General features: G+C 38.4%; 1 protein-coding gene across 1 annotated transcript; it reads left to right on the top strand.

Annotated features, from left to right (window-relative positions):
* Positions 1–15,674: 15,674 nt before the first annotated feature.
* Positions 15,675–19,249, top strand: LOC127547888 (zinc finger protein OZF-like; the record flags this gene model as incomplete). The annotated part of the gene is made up of 1 exon (XM_051974985.1): positions 15,675–19,249. A coding segment is annotated over one exon (1,035 nt), but the record flags the coding sequence as incomplete, so codon positions are not given.
* Between the last annotated feature and the right edge of the window lie 493 nt (positions 19,250–19,742).

A 19,742-nucleotide genomic window follows, 5' to 3' on the forward strand; every position in this document is an offset into this window, starting at 1 on the left:
GTCAAAACTGTCTGCAAAGGAATTATTTCAGTCATTCATTTAACTAATATTAAATGGTCGAGTTTTTATTAGTTGCCATCTATGTGACAGGCACTGTGCTTTATACATGGCAAAGTGGAAAGAATGCTTGATTGAGATCATAGTCTCATAGAAAGGGTTTAAGAGCCATATGCCAATTGTTTTGAAATATCTGAAGGGCCATCTGTAATGGAGAGAAAACATCCGCTTAGTAAGTTTGATTCCAGGAAGAAGAATTAGGAGCAATGAGTAAAAGTCATAGGGAGGCAGACTTTAACTCAAAAAATTCCTAAGAATTAGAGCTAATAGTGGAATGGAGTTTCAAGAAGTGAGTTCTCCATCTTTGGAGGTATTCTTGCTGCAGCTTGATACCCTCTGTTTGGAGATTTAATAATGTGTATTGTTGTATCTCTACAGAGTTTTCATACTGTCATTTTATATGTTCGTTATAATACATTTCTGCAGTGATTTAAGGCTCATATTATCACCCTTTCCTCTTAAACAAGCCAGTAGGGTCAGTAATGAAACTATTATCCTCATTTAAAAGTTAGACTTAGACAAGTGACTTGCCTTTTACCACATCAATAAAAGCCATGAGCTGAATCTCTAGCTAGGTCTCCTGGGTTTGGGTCTAGAGATCTTTATATTACCAGCCTGCCTACTTCATACAAAGCCACTTGGATTTCATCTCATCATGGAAGCTTAGCTCTTTAAATGTAATTTCTCTTTGTCCCCATTGGAGGCTAATCTGAAAACTGTTTTGTTATTATTGAGAGGAGGGCAGAGGTGACTTGGATCTTATTGACAATTACACTGAAATGTGTGCCATTATTAGGCGTTTTTAGTATCATTATGGCAGGAGAGAAAATCTTGGGATCTTGAGACTATAAGCCAGTGAAGTACAAACTCCGGCAGTTCCCTCCTAGCTGGAAAGCTTGACCAGTTGTTCACAACAGTTCATGAAACCATCTGCTGAGGTGAGGCAGGAGCATACACCTATGAATTTTTATTTATTAGATATCCATGTTTGTAACAATTTTAATGCAAGTTGTTAAATAGAATAAATTTAATAGATTTTAATCTGTATTTATCAGTAGTGGGCCCCTTCTCTGTACTAATTCCTTCTACCTCCAAGGATTGAATTTAAAATTGTTTTCATTTTTACTGGGACTGGGTTGTTGGAGCCATTTCTGAGATTTGAGGTTGTAGGGGAGCATTTGAGGGCATTACTCTTAATCAGAGTAATTCTTAGAATTTCCTTCTCACCATACTATAAGTTTCATTTTCTTTAGGTCCCCTTTGTGTCCAGCAGCAGAACATTCATCAAATGAATTGGCTGCCACAGGGATAGAATATATGTCATTTCCTATTATACCTCTTCTCAGCTTTTCATCTGGGACACAGTCTGAACTTCAACACCACCAGGCTTTACTTCACCTCTATGAGAATGGTATAGATTTCTCATAGATTCTATACTTAAGTATTTTGCTTATTTCCTATTCCCAATGAGTCCTCATGACCTATCAACATTTTAGTTTTCCTGTTCCCAACTGTAATCTCTGTCCCACTATTATAGTTTGGGCCTGACTATATGGAAGATCCCACCATGTAGAAAAGGAAATGTTCTTCACAAAGAGCCACTGTGACTTTTATCAGGGACAGATCTTCTCTAGCTTTGTCAGTTCCTATTGTAACATGATTACTAGGCAAGTAGATCAGAGGAATGCTCCAGATGTAGTTCAACCAGACAAGCTAAACAATTGACAGTTCTATTTTATTTTTATAGAAAAGATGAAAAGATAGAGGCTGAATGATGTTTAGATAAGTTTGGAATGACTAACCCTCTCCCCCCTCAAAAAAAATTAGTTTGATGTCAGTTTGGAAGGAGATCTCTAGAGAGATGCTCAAGGTGAATTTAACAGGATTAAATAGAAAGTTTTTAAATTGAATTTAAGAAATAAATTTCATTGGCATAAAGTGGGGAAGGATATGATTAAAACTGAGGGAGGTTGACATACTGTGAGGTAAGAGGTTAGGAAAGTGTGAAAAGAATGGTTCTCTAGATGAAGGAAAATCTTTTTATAATTTAATAAGGTTTCAGAGGACATAATGAACGGAGGGAAGAAGTACCTGCTATGTACTAGGAACCGTGCTAAGTGCTATATAAGTATTATCTCCATTGACGTTCAGAACAATCCTGAGAGGTAGGTTGATATTATCTTCATTTGCTTCAGTTTAGGAAACTGAGAGCTCAAGTGACTAGGCCAGGATCACACAGCTAGTAAGTATCTGAAGTCACACCTAAATTCATGTTTTCAGAAGAATTGGAATCAACTTCAGGAAGCCCTGAAGCATAGGACTTTATCCACTGTGCCATCTAGATGTAAGGGAGAGGAAGGACAGAGGAGGAAAGTCAAAGTAGTCATTGGTGAAACTGGATTGGTGATAGAGAAAAAGTAGTAAGAAAAAAGGCTTCTGCCCCAGAGTCTGAATCACTGGGGTTAGAGGGGCAGATGTGTGTGTGTGTCTGTGTATCTGCGTGTCTGTCTGTATGTGTATGTGTATGTGTCTGTGTCTCCGTGTCTAATTGATGCTGTAGGTACACAGGGAGTAGCTAAAGGTGGAAAAGTGATAAATATTCTTCACTTCAGCCAACTCAGTCTCTTACACTAGGATTTTGAAAAGTCAGAATTAGGCATTTTTTCTTCCCCCAGTCCAATGTGGCTCCTGGGTGCCTGCTACCTAAGCCCAGTCTGGAGGATATAAAGGGATGGGTTTGGTGGATGGCTCTTAATCTTTAAAGTCTGGGGACAAGGAGTCTGCTGAGAGACAGAGTAGGAGTGGACATTCTGGTGGCTGCAGAGAGACCCATGCCAGAAGTTCTCCACTTTAAGAAGGTCTGGGATTTCCCCCTGTAGCTGTGCCTCAAAAACAGGAGGAAGAGCTGTAGCTTAGAACAGAATATGGAGATTGAATGTATTTGTAATAATGTAGCATCTCTTTTTATCTCCTATCCACACATGTCATAGTAGGTCATCTGTTTGGCTGGAGGTAAGTAAGCTCTGGCTTCCCAATATATGGCCTTTTCAAGGGGCAAGGAGTTCACTTCCTTTGCTTGCAGGTCTGATCTCACCATTTTCTTTCTATTATCTATCTATCTATCTATTTAGCTATATTATCTCTCTCTTAGATTAGTCTTTAGCCCTAGTCTGGAGAGTTCTAGGCCTACATTATCTAGCCCAGTGTTTCATAGTTAACTTAAATTCAAGATAACCAAAGAGAATTCATCATTTTCTTGACGCTCATCCCTCTTCCCCAATTTTCTTATTTCTGTGGAGGGCACCACTATCTTTTTAATCACCCAGATTTGAGAGTTATCCTTAGCACAAAGTTAGCCCATATTAAGTGCTTAATAAATGATTTTTTCATTCATCATTCTCAACTCCTCATTCCCCTTAACTCCCATGTTCAGATGTTTGGCAGTTCTTGTCAGTTGTGTATCCCATGTCTTCATTTTGCACTCCATTCTAGAATTCTTCCCAACAACTTCATTTATAGTATTATAGGACTTAAGAGTGTTCTAGTCCAACCCAGTGAATCAATTAATAAACATATATTATATGCCTATTTGCAAAGCCCTGTGTTAGACATTGGAAGAGATGGAGAGTTTAGATAAGATATTGTCACTAAGCTCAAGGAATTTACAGAGTAGAAGGATGAGACCCTTACATAACTATGATACATATTGTTATGAAATTAGTGCTATACAGATACCCCCAAAAAGTGCTTTGTGAGGCCCATAAGGAGAGGCTGTTTTCAAGAAGGAAAACTTTCTTGGAATGGTACCATTTCAAAACTGGGCTTTCAAGGATGAGTAGGGATTCAGCCAGGGCAGAGAGATGAGAGAAAACATAATACCTAGAACTTTTCATTCTGGCTCTATTATGGAGGATGCAGAGGATAATAAAATAAAACAAGAATGGAAAAGCAGGGTTTTCCAGATAATGGAGTGCTTCAAATACCAGACAGAGGAATTTAAACTTTACTTAAGAGGCAGAAGGGAGTCACTAAAGGTTTTTAGCAGAAAAATTATATGATCATACCTATTTCTGTGAATGATTATTCTGGCAATGTAAGAGAGACAAAGAGGGAAAATGTGTGAGAGATAAGGACTTCCTTTAAAATTAAGTTTCAATTTGATGATACTATCTCTGCCCTCCAGCAGTCTGATTCTATTTTGTTTCTCATTTCAGATTGTAAAACTTTTAATAAGAGGAAACTACATCAAAGCAAGAAATTACTAAAGGAGGAAAGTCAAATGACACAATATGGGAAAAATTCCTAAGTGAAGCTTCCTAGGGACTGAAGTTTATAGAAATATCTGAAATGCAGGACAGTTTAGCAAGGCAGACAGAGGCCCTTCATAAAACTATCATTTACAAGATAACTTCTGGAGGAAAAATAAACCAAGAACATAAAAACTATAAAAGAAGTTTCTGTCTGAGTTCAAATGTTGAACTTCAGGGAAGTCATAAAGGAGAGAGACCTTACAAATGTGAAGCATGTGGTAAAAATTTTAAATATCAATTTGATATTATTAAACACTTGATTCAAAGAAAGAACACTGGGAAATGAATATAAACTGCTTGCATTTTTGTTTTTCTTCCCGGGTTATTTATACCTTCTGAATCTAATTCTCCCTGTGCAACAAGAGAACTGTATGGTTCTATACACATATATTGTATCTAGGATATACTGTAACCATTTATAGGACTGCTTGCCATCTGGGGGAGGAGGTGGGGAAGGGAGGGGAAAAATCGGAACAGAAGTGAGTGCAAGGGATAATGTTGTAAAAAATTACCCTGGCATGGGTTCTGTCAATAAAAAGTTATTAAAAAAAATTAAACACTTGAGAATTCACACTGAGAGAAGCCTTATGAATGTAAGCAATGTGGAAAATTCTTTAGCCAAAGCTCAGATGGTATCAAACATCAGCAAATTCATATTGGGAAAAACCCTATGAATATAATGATTGTGGGAAAACTTTCATTCATAGTTCACATGTTACCAGACATCAAAGAATTCATAATGGAGAGAAGCCATGTCAATGTAATGAGTGTGGAAAAATTTTCAGCCAGAGCTCAAACCTTATTCAGCATCAGAGAATTTATAGAGGAAAACCATATGAATGTAATCATTGTGGCAGATCTTTTAATCAGTTTTCATTACTTATTGAACATGAGAGAATTCAAACTGGAGAAAAACCGTATCAGTGTAAGGAATATGGAAAAACATTTAGTCATAGCTCAGATGTTACTAAACATCAGAGAATTCATATTGGAGAGAAGCCCTATGTATGTCATGAGTGTGGAAAAACCTTTAGTCATAGCTCAGGTGTTATTAATCACCAGAGAATTCATATAGAAGAAAAACCCTATGTATGCAATGAGTGTGGAAAAGCCTTTAGAGGATGGTCAGGTTATATTCAACATCAGAGAACTCACTCTGGAAAAAAGCCTTATAAATGCAGTGAATGTGGAAAAGCTTTTATTCGGAGCACACAGCTTATCAAGCACCGGAGAATTCATACTAAAGAGCACATTCCAAAAAATAAACCAGTTAGTGTAATGAAAAAACAAAAAGGAGAATCTGTGAGAGCAGAGAATCCAGTCTAAAGCATCTTTTCAAGAATTTGTAAAATCTTGGAGATCAGGCATTTAACCTGCATTATGCAAAACCTAACCTTTCCTCTCTTATAAGAGTTGCTAACTAAATCCTTATAGCTTCATTGTTTTGACAACTTGTGTGGTTGTTTCACCCCCTACTCCACCCCCATTGTCAGATCTGAGGAATACTAAGAGAATTTGGGATGATGTTGATGCCAGAATTTGAAGAGGAAGTGTTGAATGTCAGAGCAGAGAGGCAAAGATGAATGAGAATTGAGTAAATTAGCATGGCATTTGGCCAGGAGAAAAAATGGAAACATTTATTAAATACCTGATAATTGCCAGGCACTGTGTGCCATCTCATTTGATTCTCACAATAATCCTGGGAGGGATAATAGTAGTAGTACTATCCAGTATTATTCTACAGTTGAGGAACTTCAGGAAGAACACTAATTACCAAGGTGCTATAGGGCAATTTTAATTAGTCTTCCATTTATTTATTGAATGCAGAGGTCTGTTCTCACTTCTCTGAGAGGCAATTTATGCTGTTAGCTTCTTAACATTGTTGGAGGAAGACAGTCATGATAGCTTTAGATGTAACTAAAGGACAGAGACTTGAAGTCTCATTTTAATGGTCTCAAATGCACAGAAGCACAATTTGGCATAGTATAAAGAAAAGTTTGCCAACAACTCTAATTTAGGTTTAGAGTTGTTATTGTCTGGAAATGGAATGGTTGCCTATAGAAAGAACAAGTTTCTAATCACTGTAGGATTTCTTCCCCTTCCCCCAGTAGTAAGCATTTCTCTACTTCTCACTAAGAATTCCTCATAGAGAAAAAGAAGAAAAGCAAAAATCTTTAGAGAAAATGTACACCAGTCAAGCAAAATAAATTTCCACATAACTATGTCCAAAAAAATCACTATTTTCAATAGGAAGCTAACCAGATACTTGTCAGAAATGTTATTATAGAAGCAATTCCTCCTCAGATAAACATTAGAGCATCTTTCAGGTTCTTCCCATTCAGATTCTCATTTTAAAAAATCAGTGCTGGAGAAGAAGCAGGAAGCTATCTACTTGGTTTCAGCAATGTCCTGTCTTCAGATTTGGGCATGATTGAACATATCTTCTATCTGTGCAGCAAATTGTTTTTTCTTTATTGACAAAATTTTCTGTCTTCTGTTTTCACATCAATTTCTGAACATCTTTGCTCTTCCCTTACCCAATGAGCCACCCCTGTAACAAAGAATTTTTTTAAAAGGAAAAAAACAGTTAAGCAAACCTAACCAATATATTGGTTGAATCTAACAATAAACACATCATTCCATATTTATAGTCTCCCATCTTTACAAATTGAGGAAAGATGTATTTCTTCATTTCTCCTTGGGGCAAAACTTGATCATTATACAGCATTCATTTTGTTTTTTTCTTTGCTGGTACATTTTTTTTTGGCATTGTGTACATTGTTTTCTTGCTTTTATTTATTTCATATCAGTTCATACAAGTTTTCCCATGCCTTTCTGAATTCTTCATATTCATTTCTTATGATGCATTATGTTCCTTTCTCAGTGAACTTGTTTCTAATTCTTTGATTCCATAAAATGTGCAACTATGAATATTTTGTCTGAGGTATGTATGTATATATTTATGCATATAAGTGAAACATATATTTATTTATGCATCTACAGTTACACACACATACTGAAACCCTTCTTAAACTTGTCTGGATCAGCAGTAAGATCTTTGTTCCAAAAGGTTTGGATGCTTTCATAACCTTCTTTGGTGCATAATTCCAAATTGCTTTCCAGGTTGTTGATACTAATTCATAAGCCTATCATCAGTGTCTTAATGTGCTTGTCTTTCCACAAACCTGCCAACAATGACTTTTCATTTTTTGACATCTTTGTAAATTAGCTGAGTTTGCTTTAGTGAAAAGTTCTGATTTGTTTTATTAGAGACTTAGCAAAATATTCCTTATGGCTTGTAGCTCTTTTAAGAACTATTTTGTCATCTTTTTTTTGATCATTTATCCATTTAGGGAACGATTCTTGTTTGTACTATTTTGTCTTGAATGTTGGCTCTTGAGTCAATGGATTTAGCTGACTACCTGTGATTCTGATAGATTTCACCTCTAAATGCACATAGAACAGGTTTTTTTTTTCTTTTGCTATCTTCTTTGCAACTGTTTCAACTAACATTTATTTATTAAGTGCCTACTATGTGCCAGATATTGTGCTTAATGTTTGGGGAACAGAAAGAAAACAAACAATTTCTGCTCTCAAGGAACTCATTTAATGGGGGGAGACTATGTACAAATATTTCATATTTACATATGTATATAAATATATACACATTTATCTGTATCTGTGTATACACACACACACACATCTGATTATTTGGGAAATTAAAGGCAGAAATGAGGAGAGAACACTCCAGGCATGTAGGAAAGCTAATAAAAATAGTAAGGAAACTTTATGAGGACTTGTAAGATGAATATTACTGGATCAAAATACATAGAGGAGAATAAGGTGTAAGAAGACTGGAAAGATAGAAAGGGGCCAGATTATGAAGGACTTTCGTTTTTTGTTTGTTTAGTTGGTTGGTTTTGGCTAATATTGTGATTTATTTTTCCTTAGTAGCAGGATTTGGTAAATGAATTCATAGACAGCAACATCTCTAAAAATCTTGATGGAATAACAAAATCACGAAATTCCACATATCCTAAACTCACACTTAGAATATTAGAGAAGTAAAATGTTCACAGCCTCCAAAGCATTGATTTATGAAGAACTTTGACAATTAAAGAGAGGGTTTTATGTTTGATACAGTAGATTAGGGGGAGCCAATGGAGTTTATTAAAGGGGAGGAGTGGAATGTGATATGATTGGATCTGGATTTTACAACTAGTGGAGAATGGATTAGAAGGGGAAAAGAGGGAGCAAGGAAACCAACCAGCTGGCTTGTTCAATTTCATTTTCTGAGACTGAATTAATATCTCTACTTCATGTCATTTTTAAGGCTCTTGTGTGCAATATTTATTTAATTCACATTTCCTCAGCTTTTTAAGGTTTATTAAAAAATTATGTGCTCATCACAACTGTTTGGTAGGTCATCTTCAGTATTTAGGCCCATTCTTTGAAACAGAATTTGGCTGAGTTGAAGGGACTGGCCTATACTCACCCCATGATAAATCTTGGCGCTAGCTGAAAGAGATTGCAATTGCAAGATCAGTCCAGTGCCTTCTCACTTAACAGATAAACAAGACAGAGACGGGGGACGATGAGCAAATAGAAAAAATCTACTAAAAGATTCATAACCATCTAAAGGAAAAAGTGAAAAATTAGAAACATTTTTAACTTTTAAAGGAACTTTTAATGGAGGCAGTGCAGAATTCACCACAAACACAGATATGGGTAACGGAGCTGACAGTTTAGGGACAAGTGCGAAATCAGCAAAGAGGGAGGGAAAGGTATTAACTAATATTTAGTGGCCGGGGCGGAGCCCGGGAGATCCGAGTTCTGACACTGAGTCAGACAGAGCAGTCCTCAGACAACTCCTTGGCTGGGTGACCCAGCTTGAGTTCCCTTCTCCTCTGCCGGCCAGTTTCCTCTTTTGTCAAACTGAAATCTGAGGCGGAGACTGAATGAGAGCATATTTGCATAGCCCTGGCAAAGGATTCTAGCCTTCTTTCTTCCTTTCCCTTCCCTTTCCTCTTCCGGCGGACGCAAAGCGCAGGACTAGCCCTCCCGGGTGCCTAGAGTGTCACCGGAAGTGCCGAGGGGATAACGTCGGACTAGAGGTCGAGGAGTACTTCCTGCCCGGAACACTGCTCAGGCTGTGTGTGTGATGTGTGCGCCGTTCGGAGCTTGAGAACACGTAGGGAATCTACGTGTGTTGCTCGGAGCTTCGGGTAAGCCCGCGCGGTGGACACTGCCCCAGGCTCTGGGGGTTGCGCGCGCTGCCGCAGCTGCGTCAGGGAGAGACGGAGGGCGCTCTTCCTGGCTCGGGCCTCCAGACTGTGCGCGCGCTCCTAGAGGAGGGATTGGGGGGTGGAGTGGGTCTTGCTCTGGGAGCGCGTTTGCGTCCTGGGAAGGCTAGCGGGGCGTCTATGCGCGCTTGCGCATTACAGGCAACATGGTTTGTCACGTGCTTTGTGCGTGTACGCGCAACGACAGAGTCAAAGGTTTGGGTATGAGGGTCCACGTCCGAGCTTTGTATCGTCAGCGCAGATTAAGCGTTTGGTACGCTGAAGGGGCCCGATAAAAGCTTGTTGCCTGACTGCACTGTGTGCGGAACGTGGGTGGTGAGGAAGGGTTGCTTTAGCTAGAAAAGTCAGGAAATGTCAAAAATTAATGATAGTTCAACTTACTGGTAATAGCTTCTGCCCATGCCTCCGTGCATTTACTCAAGTGCCTTGTAATTTCCCATTTCTCAATGAGATAAAGGCCACACACCTCGGGCTCTCATCATCATCATCATCATCATGGAGGTTGCCGCCCTGCAGAAGACAACCATCTGATCCCAGGGACCTGTATGATCCAGGCTTACCACGTGTGTGACTTTAGACAGGACGTCAGTGTTCCTGTCTTATGAGGGATTCCATGATGAATGTCTTCCCTAGCCCCTTCGGCTTCTCAGATCCTAGACTGTAGGAAGCGGAGAAGCCATCCCGATGTCTTGGAGGTTCTGGGACCTCAGCAATGTCAAGCAGAATCACCCTCCTCCTCCCTCCAAGTAGTGCTTTTTGAAGCATGAATAAAATACATGAGATTACAAAGGGAAGCAAGGTTAACTCCTGATCCTGGGGCATCAGAAGCAGACCTGGGCCTGGACCATCCTACCTCCAGGGCTGCCTTCTAGCCACTGGCTTAGGCCCTCACTAGGCAACACTGCCTCTCATGTTTATCAGCAGCACATGATGATACATTAGAGAATCAGAACAAAATGGTGCTTGATTCTGTTTATAACCAACTGGAGGATCAGGGAGGATTCTATGGAAGAAGTTACTTTTGAATTGACATTTAAAGAATAATTAAGAAAGGAGTAGATAAAGGGAGGTCAGCGAAGGCTTTTCTAGATGTAGAGGTGAAATAGGAATGGAGTCTGGCCCTGGGATTTCATTATAGAGATCTCCCAGTTGAGGAAGCCTATACATTGGTTAGGTTTGCTTAACTGAGAATGTGGGGAAGCCTTCAGGGCAAGTCAGGCTTTTTTTTTTTTTTTTTTGACAGAGAATTCACACTGGACAGAAGCCCTTTGAGTGCACAGAATTTGGGAATGCCTTCAGATTGAGTTCTCATCTCATTCAACATCAGAAAATTCATATCATAATGTTAACTTAAGGAAAGTGGAAAATAAAAATCTCTGTGGGATGGAAATAACTTTAGGGAAAGACTACCCCCAGACTGCCAGCATCTGCAGAGTTGGGACTTTCCTATCTACCCCTGTATTTCCCCGCCCTCCCCCTCACCCCCCTGAATCCAGTACTCAGAGGCACTAGTCTGTTGAGGGAGAGGTAGCTGTTATGTTTTTTAATACTAATTGTGTTAAAGTTTCTACTCAAATCAGAGAGGTCAAGAAAGATGAAAACATCATTGAAGCCAGAGTTTGAAGAGAGCAATATTTGATAGTTCAAAGGAAGCAAAAATATCAAAAAGGATGAAAAATAGAGGCATCCCTGAAAGAAGAAATAAGGACCCAGAAAAATGTTATCAAAGATATTCAGCTGTCATTTATCTTGTGATCAAATATTCTAGTGTTTTCTATGTCTAAGCCCTCAGACAATTCCCACTTTTGTTTGGCAGAGCAGAAAGAATATGAAAATGGGAGTCAGAGGATCTGAGTTCAAACTCTGACTCTGGTTGGGCAAGTCACTCAACCTTTCTGGATCTGCTGCCTTATCTATAAAATGAATCTATTTCTCTATGCAAGCCCATCCTATTTGGCAGAAAGCTAAGACCCACTTTCTTTCTAGTAATGTTTTAGTTATATTGTTGTACTCTCATGATTAGAAAGTTTTATACAGTAAAGAAGACTGTTGTCTGTCCTGTTGTCTATGACTGTGATACAGAATCTGCCTTTTTTTACCCTGTAGTTCCCATGAAGTACTGAGACTGAGTTTTCTTTTGTTATAAATCCATACTCAATAGAGTAACTTAACCCGAGGACATCAAACAGCAAACCGTTCTTGAGCCTGTTCAGGAATCCTGTGACTGCTTTCCTAACTGTCGAATTTTGGAATATCTTAATGTGGCTTAAGGTTATTTTTAGGGCAGATTAGGAAATTGAGAGAACGCGCCATATTTCTCTTTGGAAAACATCTCGAATCCCAGAATGGTGGGCTTCAAGCATTGTGACGACCACGCTAGCACCCCAGACAACCCAGAATCAGTCAGAGTCAGGATAAGCAAAAGTCCTTAGTCTTTATTCTTGGTCTTTAGGGGTCAATGTGACAGGATGGAAGGAGAATCCCTGCGACTGCCTTCTTCCTCATCTACCACAAAAAGTGACTCTGGCTCGTCTTACTCTACCCCCAGTTCCTCCTACAATCCTCTGTATACACCAATCATTGAGCCAGCACAGGATAGTGGGAAGAACCATTTTCCAAGCATGTGCCCATAGAGTATTGTTCAATCAGTAATTAGCCCTAAGACCTTGAACCGACCTCAGTGCAACATTTCAGCCCTCTACAAAGCATCCTTAGAAGCAATCTGCTCTAGATCCCTCATAGAATCTGGGATACTGAAACCCAGAAGACACCAGTCAAGATTTAGAAGAGACTTCAGGCACCATCTGGAAATAACTCCTTGATTTTGTAGATAAGGAAACTGAAGCCTATGGAAGTTAAATGGCTTGTCCAAATTCTGGCAGTCAGCTAGTATTTATTAAACCTCTCCTATATGTCACTGTCTTATATGTTGGGTATACAAAAAGACAGAAGGCAATGTCCACCCTGGTGGAGTTCACAATCTCAAGGGAAAGACAATAAGCAAACATTTAATATATATCAAAAAACTAAGTGCCAAATTCATGCCCTTTCTGAATTCTCATTCTTAACCTTTCTGAATTCTCATTCTTAAACCTTTCAGCAGCTTTTGGCACTGGCAGATCATTCTCTTTTATCTAGATTTTTAGAATACTATTCTTAGTTCTTGTCTTACCTATTAGACCACTCCTTCTCAGTCTTCTTTACTGTATCAAGCTTTCTAATCATGAGAGTACTACAACATTTTACCTTTTCTCTTTTTATATTTTACATAGTGATCTCATCCACCTCCCATGGGTTTAATTATCACTATGATGATGAGTCTCAAAACTAATTATCCTATGTTATCATCTCTGTTGACCTCTAGTCTCATATATTCAACTGCTTTACAACCATCTCACACTGGATGTCCAGTAGACCTTTTAAACTCAACGTATCCAGAATGGACAGAATATGTCCATTTCTTTCTCCTAAATGCTTCTCTCATAAACTTCCCTGTTACTGGGTCAGCAACTGAAATCTTTGAGAAGGAGTAACCTGAAGATCTCTAAACATTAGCTATCAGAATTTTGATTGGATGGAAGATATGGGTTGTATGCAACTCAAAGAAGAAATTCTGGGTGGTAGAGGTAGGGGAAGAACCTGGAAGAGGAAGTGGGAAGCAAAGAATTCCAATTCCTTTTCTCAATCAGTGAGCTGAGGGGAATTAAGAGTGCAAAGGATGTCCAGGGAAGCAGCATCATCAGTCATTTAATATTATTAAATGCCTGCAATGTGCCAGGTACTATACTAAGCTCTGAAGCTATAAAAAGAACCAAAAGACAGTCTGCTTCTCGGGGATCTCATAAACTAAAGAGTGAAATAAGTAAACTAAATACAAACAAGTTAGAAGTAAGTAGACAACTATGTACAAACAAGCTATATATGATAAATAGAAAAAAATTAAAAGAAGAAAGGCATTGTAAAGAGAGATTGGGAAAGGCTTTTGTAAAAGATGAGATTTTAGTTGGGACTTAAAGGAAGCTAGAGAAACTTGTTAGATGAAGATAAAGAGGGAGAGTATTCCAAGCATGGAGGAATGACTAAAGAAAATGTCTGGAGCCAAGAGATGGAGTGTCTTGTTTTTGAAATAGCCAAGAAACCAGCATCACTGGATCAATGAATACATGAAGTGTGAGAAGACTGGAAAGATAAGAAAAGGCTAGATTATGAAAGGCTTTGAATGCTGGAGTTTTGTATTTGAGCTTAGAGGTGATAGGGAGCCACTAGAGTTTATTGCAGGTGGTGTGGAGGAGGGGATTCAGGATTTTGTGGGTGTTTGGGTGATTTCAAAAAGATTAAAGGAATGAGGGAGGAAAAGATTTAAGATGAAAACATTTGTTGCCAATGGAATAGACATTCCAAAGGGCACAGTGGAAGGGTTAAGAAGCATTTGGTGGGGACTTTTGGATGGCAAGGTTGAGTAAAGTAGGCAAAGGAATTGTCTGTTTTTGGAGAAAGAGCATGAGAAAGATGCATAAAGTACTATGTGTAGTTTGAGGAAGGAAAGATTGTTAGTTGTGTAATGCCAGAGAAAGTGAGGTAAGAGAGATTAAAGAGTATTTAATAATTTATTTGAAAGGGAGAGATTTACTGAGACCAACGGCTCCATGGTTTGGTCCCAGGGATGAATGAGACTATAGTCTCCAAGAATCCAGCAAACAGTGTGAGTTCTCAATGACATATACACATGTGGCTCAGACTCGGGGTAGACTGAGGCAGGGGTGGAGTCAGGGTGCTAAGATCAGGAACCTCTGACAGGGTAGGGTGAGCTTCCGGAGAGGGGGATGACATAATGGAAGAAGACACCCTGGAGATGGGGAGAGGCATCTTGATAAGACGGTACCTGATATTCTGATAGCTTGGGATGGGGAGAGGCATTCTGATATTCTAAAATATAAGATTTTTTTATCCTTATCTAATATTCTGATGATTAAGAGGGAGGGGAGGTTTTGCAGGATTGAGCAGCACAATTATAAACTGAGGCAGAACAATTAGGGAAACTGAGACAGGACAATTTAGGGAAACTGAGTCAGGATAATTAGGGAAACTGAGCCAGGACAATAAAAGAGAACTGTGGTATAGCAATTGAAGCAGGAGAGGTGTTACACATCAAAGAACATTTTATGAAGGAGAGGTAGCACCTGACGCATCCATTCTATTTTGATTTTTGCTAAGATCATTTTAAGAGGATTTAAATTTAATTTCTTGACCTTGTCCCCAAATTCATAGTTCATTCTTTTTGGGGATATGGAGCTTTGTCTTCCCTGACTACAATGGATTTTACTTTAATAATAACATTGTCTTCATTTGTATAGTGCCTTGCATGGTATAGTAGGAGGAATGTTACGCTTCAGATAAGGAGATGTAGATCGTGTTCCAGCTCTGGTGCCAGATGAATGGCCATGGGCAAGTCACTATATATTTTTAAATTTGTGTTATCTTTAGTTATTTTAACCATCATTTTTACTTTCAAAACTTTCCCTTCTCCTTCCCCTACCTAAGGGGATATCCCTCATAACAATGAAAGGGGGAAAATCAGTGTAGCAAAAATAATTCACTCCATTGAGTCTGACAATATATTCCATATCTATAGTCCCCCTTCCGCAAAGAGAGGAGGGAGGGAAGGAGGTACATTTTTGCATGTTTGTCTCAACTCAGAACAGCCACTTTTTTTTTTGTTCTTTCCATTTACATTGTTATATACATTTTATTTGGCTTATTTCACTAAGGTAAATTACACTTTATGCTTTATCCATAAAGTAGGAATAAGGATATGCATTCTGGCTATGCAAAAAAGCATTTTGTAAACATGAGTTATCTTCAATATTGTATCCAGTGGCTTTTATCAAACCTATTTTTTCTCTGCAGAAATCTGATGCCATTTGTGGTAATTTTTTTTTTTTTTTTGCTTCTTTCTTTCAGATTGTACTAAGAAGAGTGAATTCCATACTATGACAGTTCCTGAAAGAGAATCCTATCCAGTGATGACCAGTTCCTAAAAGATATCCCCCAGCGACTGGAATGTTATGAATCTTGCAGAAGTGAGGAGAGTAGAGAGATACAAAAAGATTCCTTGATTGAAACAGTTTTTGACAAGAAAGCTCCTAAGGGGGAGAAAGACTTTGATGTCATCTCAAATCCAGAAACATATACACAAAGCACTGCAAGGCAACTTCATAAATGTAATACCTGTCATAAAAGCTTCAAATGTTATTCAGATGTTATTAAACATCAAAGATTTCATACTGTAGAAAAGCCCTATGAATGTGGAGAATGTGGGAAAACCTTCAGCCAGAGCTCAGATGTTATTAAACATCATAGGATCCATTCTGGAGAGAAACCTTATGAATGTAGTGATTGTGGGAAAGCTTTTATTCACAGCTCACATGTAGTTAGACATCAGAGAATTCATAGTGGAGAGAAACCCTATAAATGCAGTGACTGTGGGAAAGCCTTCAGCCAGGGTTCAAATCTTATACGTCATAAAAGAATTCATACTGGAGAGAAGCCTTATGAATGTAGTGAATGTGGCAAAGCTTTTAATCAATTTTCGTTACTTGTTGAACATGAGCGAATCCACACTGGAGAAAAACCATATGAATGTAAGGAATGTGGTAAAACATTCAGTCGATGTTCAGGTTTTATAACTCATCAGAGGATTCATACTGGTGAGAAACCTTATGAATGTAATGAATGTGGGAAAACTTTTGGTCGAAGTTCAGACATTATTAATCATCAGAGAATTCACACTGGAGAGAAGCCCTATGTGTGTAAAGAATGCGGAAAAGCCTTCCGAGGTTGGTCAAGCTTTATTCAACACCAAAAAATTCATACAGGAGAAAAGCCCTATAAATGCAATGAATGTGGGAAAACATTTCTTCGGAGGACCCAGCTTACCAAACATCAGAGAATTCATACCAGAGATACCCCTCTTAATAACCCTCCCTATTTATTAAATAAGGAGGAAAGAGAATTGTGTATAATAGATTATCCACTTTAGAGAAATCTTTTTATATTAAAAGTTGCTAACAAGCAAGTAATTCCTATTGCACTGTTCCTGGTGTGGCACCCCACATAAGTTGCTAGTATTTTTTCCCTGAAGAAATGTTTGTAGGTTAATTGTTTTGAAATGTGTGGCTGTTCCCCTTTACTTGGCATTCTTCTAAGAAGAACTTGGAGTAGATATGTAGATATCTAGGGAAGAAAAATTTTCAAGAAAGAGATGTTTTTTGGATGTTGTGAGGAACATTAGAAGAATTGAGAAGGATGAGAACTGGGAGAAGTTATTAAGCAATCAAGTGGTCTTAATTAGACCTCTTTTATTTACCACAACTCAGGAACTCTGGAAAGTAAAACAAAGAAACAGAATGGGAGTGAAGCTAAGAATCCAATCTAAAACATTAGAACCTGAAAAATTCTCAGAGATTGCGTCCAATATCCTTATTTAACAGATGGGGGACTTCTCCCTTGTTCTCCTCTCCAGAAGCAGGTAAAGTTCCTTTGTGAAGAAGCTTATAGTGACCTGAATGTGCTTGATGAATCCAAGTGACCCAATTTGAGTTTGAGGATCTCAGGCACTACCTGACCATTCCTGTCTCATCCCAAGAGGTGGCAGCCTCTCAGTTCAGCGGACGTTCAAAGGCTGAGGAATTGGTGGGATATTAAGATTTCCTCTAGAAACACACAACAGAAGCAGACATATGTTTGCCCCCATGACTCGAGAGGCAAATTCACAGGCAATGTTTCTGAAGTCCAATCTTTGTGGAAGGAGAATCTACATTTTCTAGCCAGTATGATCACAGAAACTAGGTTTTGAGATGAGGGAAGAATTATGGGGTCATTTCCAGCTTTGGAGGTTGCCTCCTGAGTAGTTCACATTCAAGAGTTTAGTGATCTGACATTTTAAGGAAGGGGAGTTACTGAATATTGTACTTCCTGTAGATAGAAAAGAATGTCCCATATAATAAAAGTAAAAGATCAGTAACTAATCAGAAAACCATCATAGAGAGGAATTGAAAGCCTGGATTTTGTTTCCTATTATTACTATGAATCATTAGGACAATAATAGTTGAGTGAAAGTGTGTTTTTACTTTTCACAGGGGAAATCTAAACGGATTGCTTCTAACAAATATGAGAGGTACTGTGTAAGATGTGAGAAAACAGGGATTCCATTAGAATGTCAAATTTATTAACTTTTAAGAGAAGCCAAGAAAAGTTATCCGTATACATTGTTGATGGGTTCCTAAGTTTTTGTACCACTTGCATTTTCTGTCAAATAAGTACACTGTCTTTTACCCAGTATGAATTTTATTTCTTTTACTGCTTATGGAGACCTGGGGACTTTGTTGCTCACATCTGCAAAAACCCAGACTTAAAACATATTTGGAGATTTCCTAGAGTAAATTCTTTGTGAGGATGATGAGAGTACTAATGAAGAGGTTAGGCAGGTATGGGTGGGGTTCTTCCAGAGGCTGTGGTGAAAAGCTTTATTGTTAAAGAGACACCAAGAGCAATTCTCTTGGCAGCATATCATTCTCAAGGAAGAAGTGATTTGCAAAAAGCCATTTTTTGAAAACCCATATTATGTATGAGTCTAAAGGAAGCCTCAAGTGAATGTGAAATCTTGCCTGGAGTTGTGACTTCCCCCCAAGAAAGCTTATCTTGCTCTGAGAGGATGCAAGGCCATTTGAGTTTGTAGCTCAAAGGAGACATTTTTTGGTGATTTTACATAATTTTACAAGGCTTACTCAGGTCATACAGAGTTCATTCTCCTCAGGGACATGATGAATCAAAGAAAATACTACCATTCTCCCTGCCTTTGCCTTTGGAGGGTCCAAGCTATGAGTGAGGTAAAAGTATAGGGAAAGAAATAACTTTAAAAGGCTGCTGAGCAATCATCATTCTTTGTCCTGAAAGACAAAGAATGAATCCTTATTTCCTTCTCTAGTGGAGAGGGAGCTTTATAGGTAGGTAACACTTCATAGTTTTGCCAGGCCCAGGAACTATTTCAGTAGAGTTTTGCCTGTTCTCCTTTGTCACAAGGGAGATTTTAATGGAAGAAAGAAAGTTGAAATGAGAGTGTATAAGGCATTAAAGTGCTTACTATATGCAAAACACTGCTGAGAACTGTGGAGACAAAAGAAGAGTTCCTGTTCTCAAGGGGCCCCTACTCTAATGGGAAAGACAACATGTGGAAGGTTTAAGTTGCAAGTCAAATGGAAAAGGCCCTGGAGCCTTAGAGTGTACCCAGCAGGAATGACTGGAAATGACTTTATGGATTACATTTTTTAAATAGTGGGAAGGGGAATGTGATCAAGACAACTGTCTAATCAATCTGAGTTTTTGGAGAGAAGAGGTTTTTTAATCTTTAAAAAAGTATTTCTATATTCTCTTCATTTCTGAATATAACTTCTCCCCTTCATTAAGTCATCCTATGTGACTAATCAGAAAAAAAAAAAAAAGGCATAAAATAGTTCCCAAATGAATAAGCATGTGAGATTGTGCCCAAATCAATAATAAAGGAAATGCAAGTCAAAACAACAGTGAGGATTCTTACACTTAGCAGATTGGTGATGAGGTTAAAAGATGGGAGTAATCAATGTTGATTGAACTATTACATAATTCAGTTCTAGAAAGCAGTTTGGAATTATGCTTAGAAAGTGACTAAAATGTTTATAACCTTTGAATTGGAGATTCCACTGCTAAGTTAGTCACAGTCAACTAGCTTGTATATAGCACCTCCTGTGTGCTGGGCATTATGCTAAACACTCAACCACCCTGAGGTAGCAACAGAATCTGAATTTTACAACTGAGGAAACTAAGGCAAACAACTGACTTTCCTGTGATCACATGCCTAGGAAGTGTCTAAGCCTCCTTCCAGGTCCAACTTTGTCCACTCCATCACCAGATTAAGAAGGGCCTTAAAAGCCAGACAGAAAATGTTATATTTGATCCTAAAAGCTAAAGGGAGCCACCAACATTGATTGAAAAAGAGGATGTCACAGTCATATTTTTTACTTTTGACAGATGAAAG

This window comes from Antechinus flavipes, chromosome 1 (assembly GCF_016432865.1).
Source record: "Antechinus flavipes isolate AdamAnt ecotype Samford, QLD, Australia chromosome 1, AdamAnt_v2, whole genome shotgun sequence".
NCBI classification, from domain to species: Eukaryota; Metazoa; Chordata; class Mammalia; order Dasyuromorphia; family Dasyuridae; genus Antechinus; species Antechinus flavipes.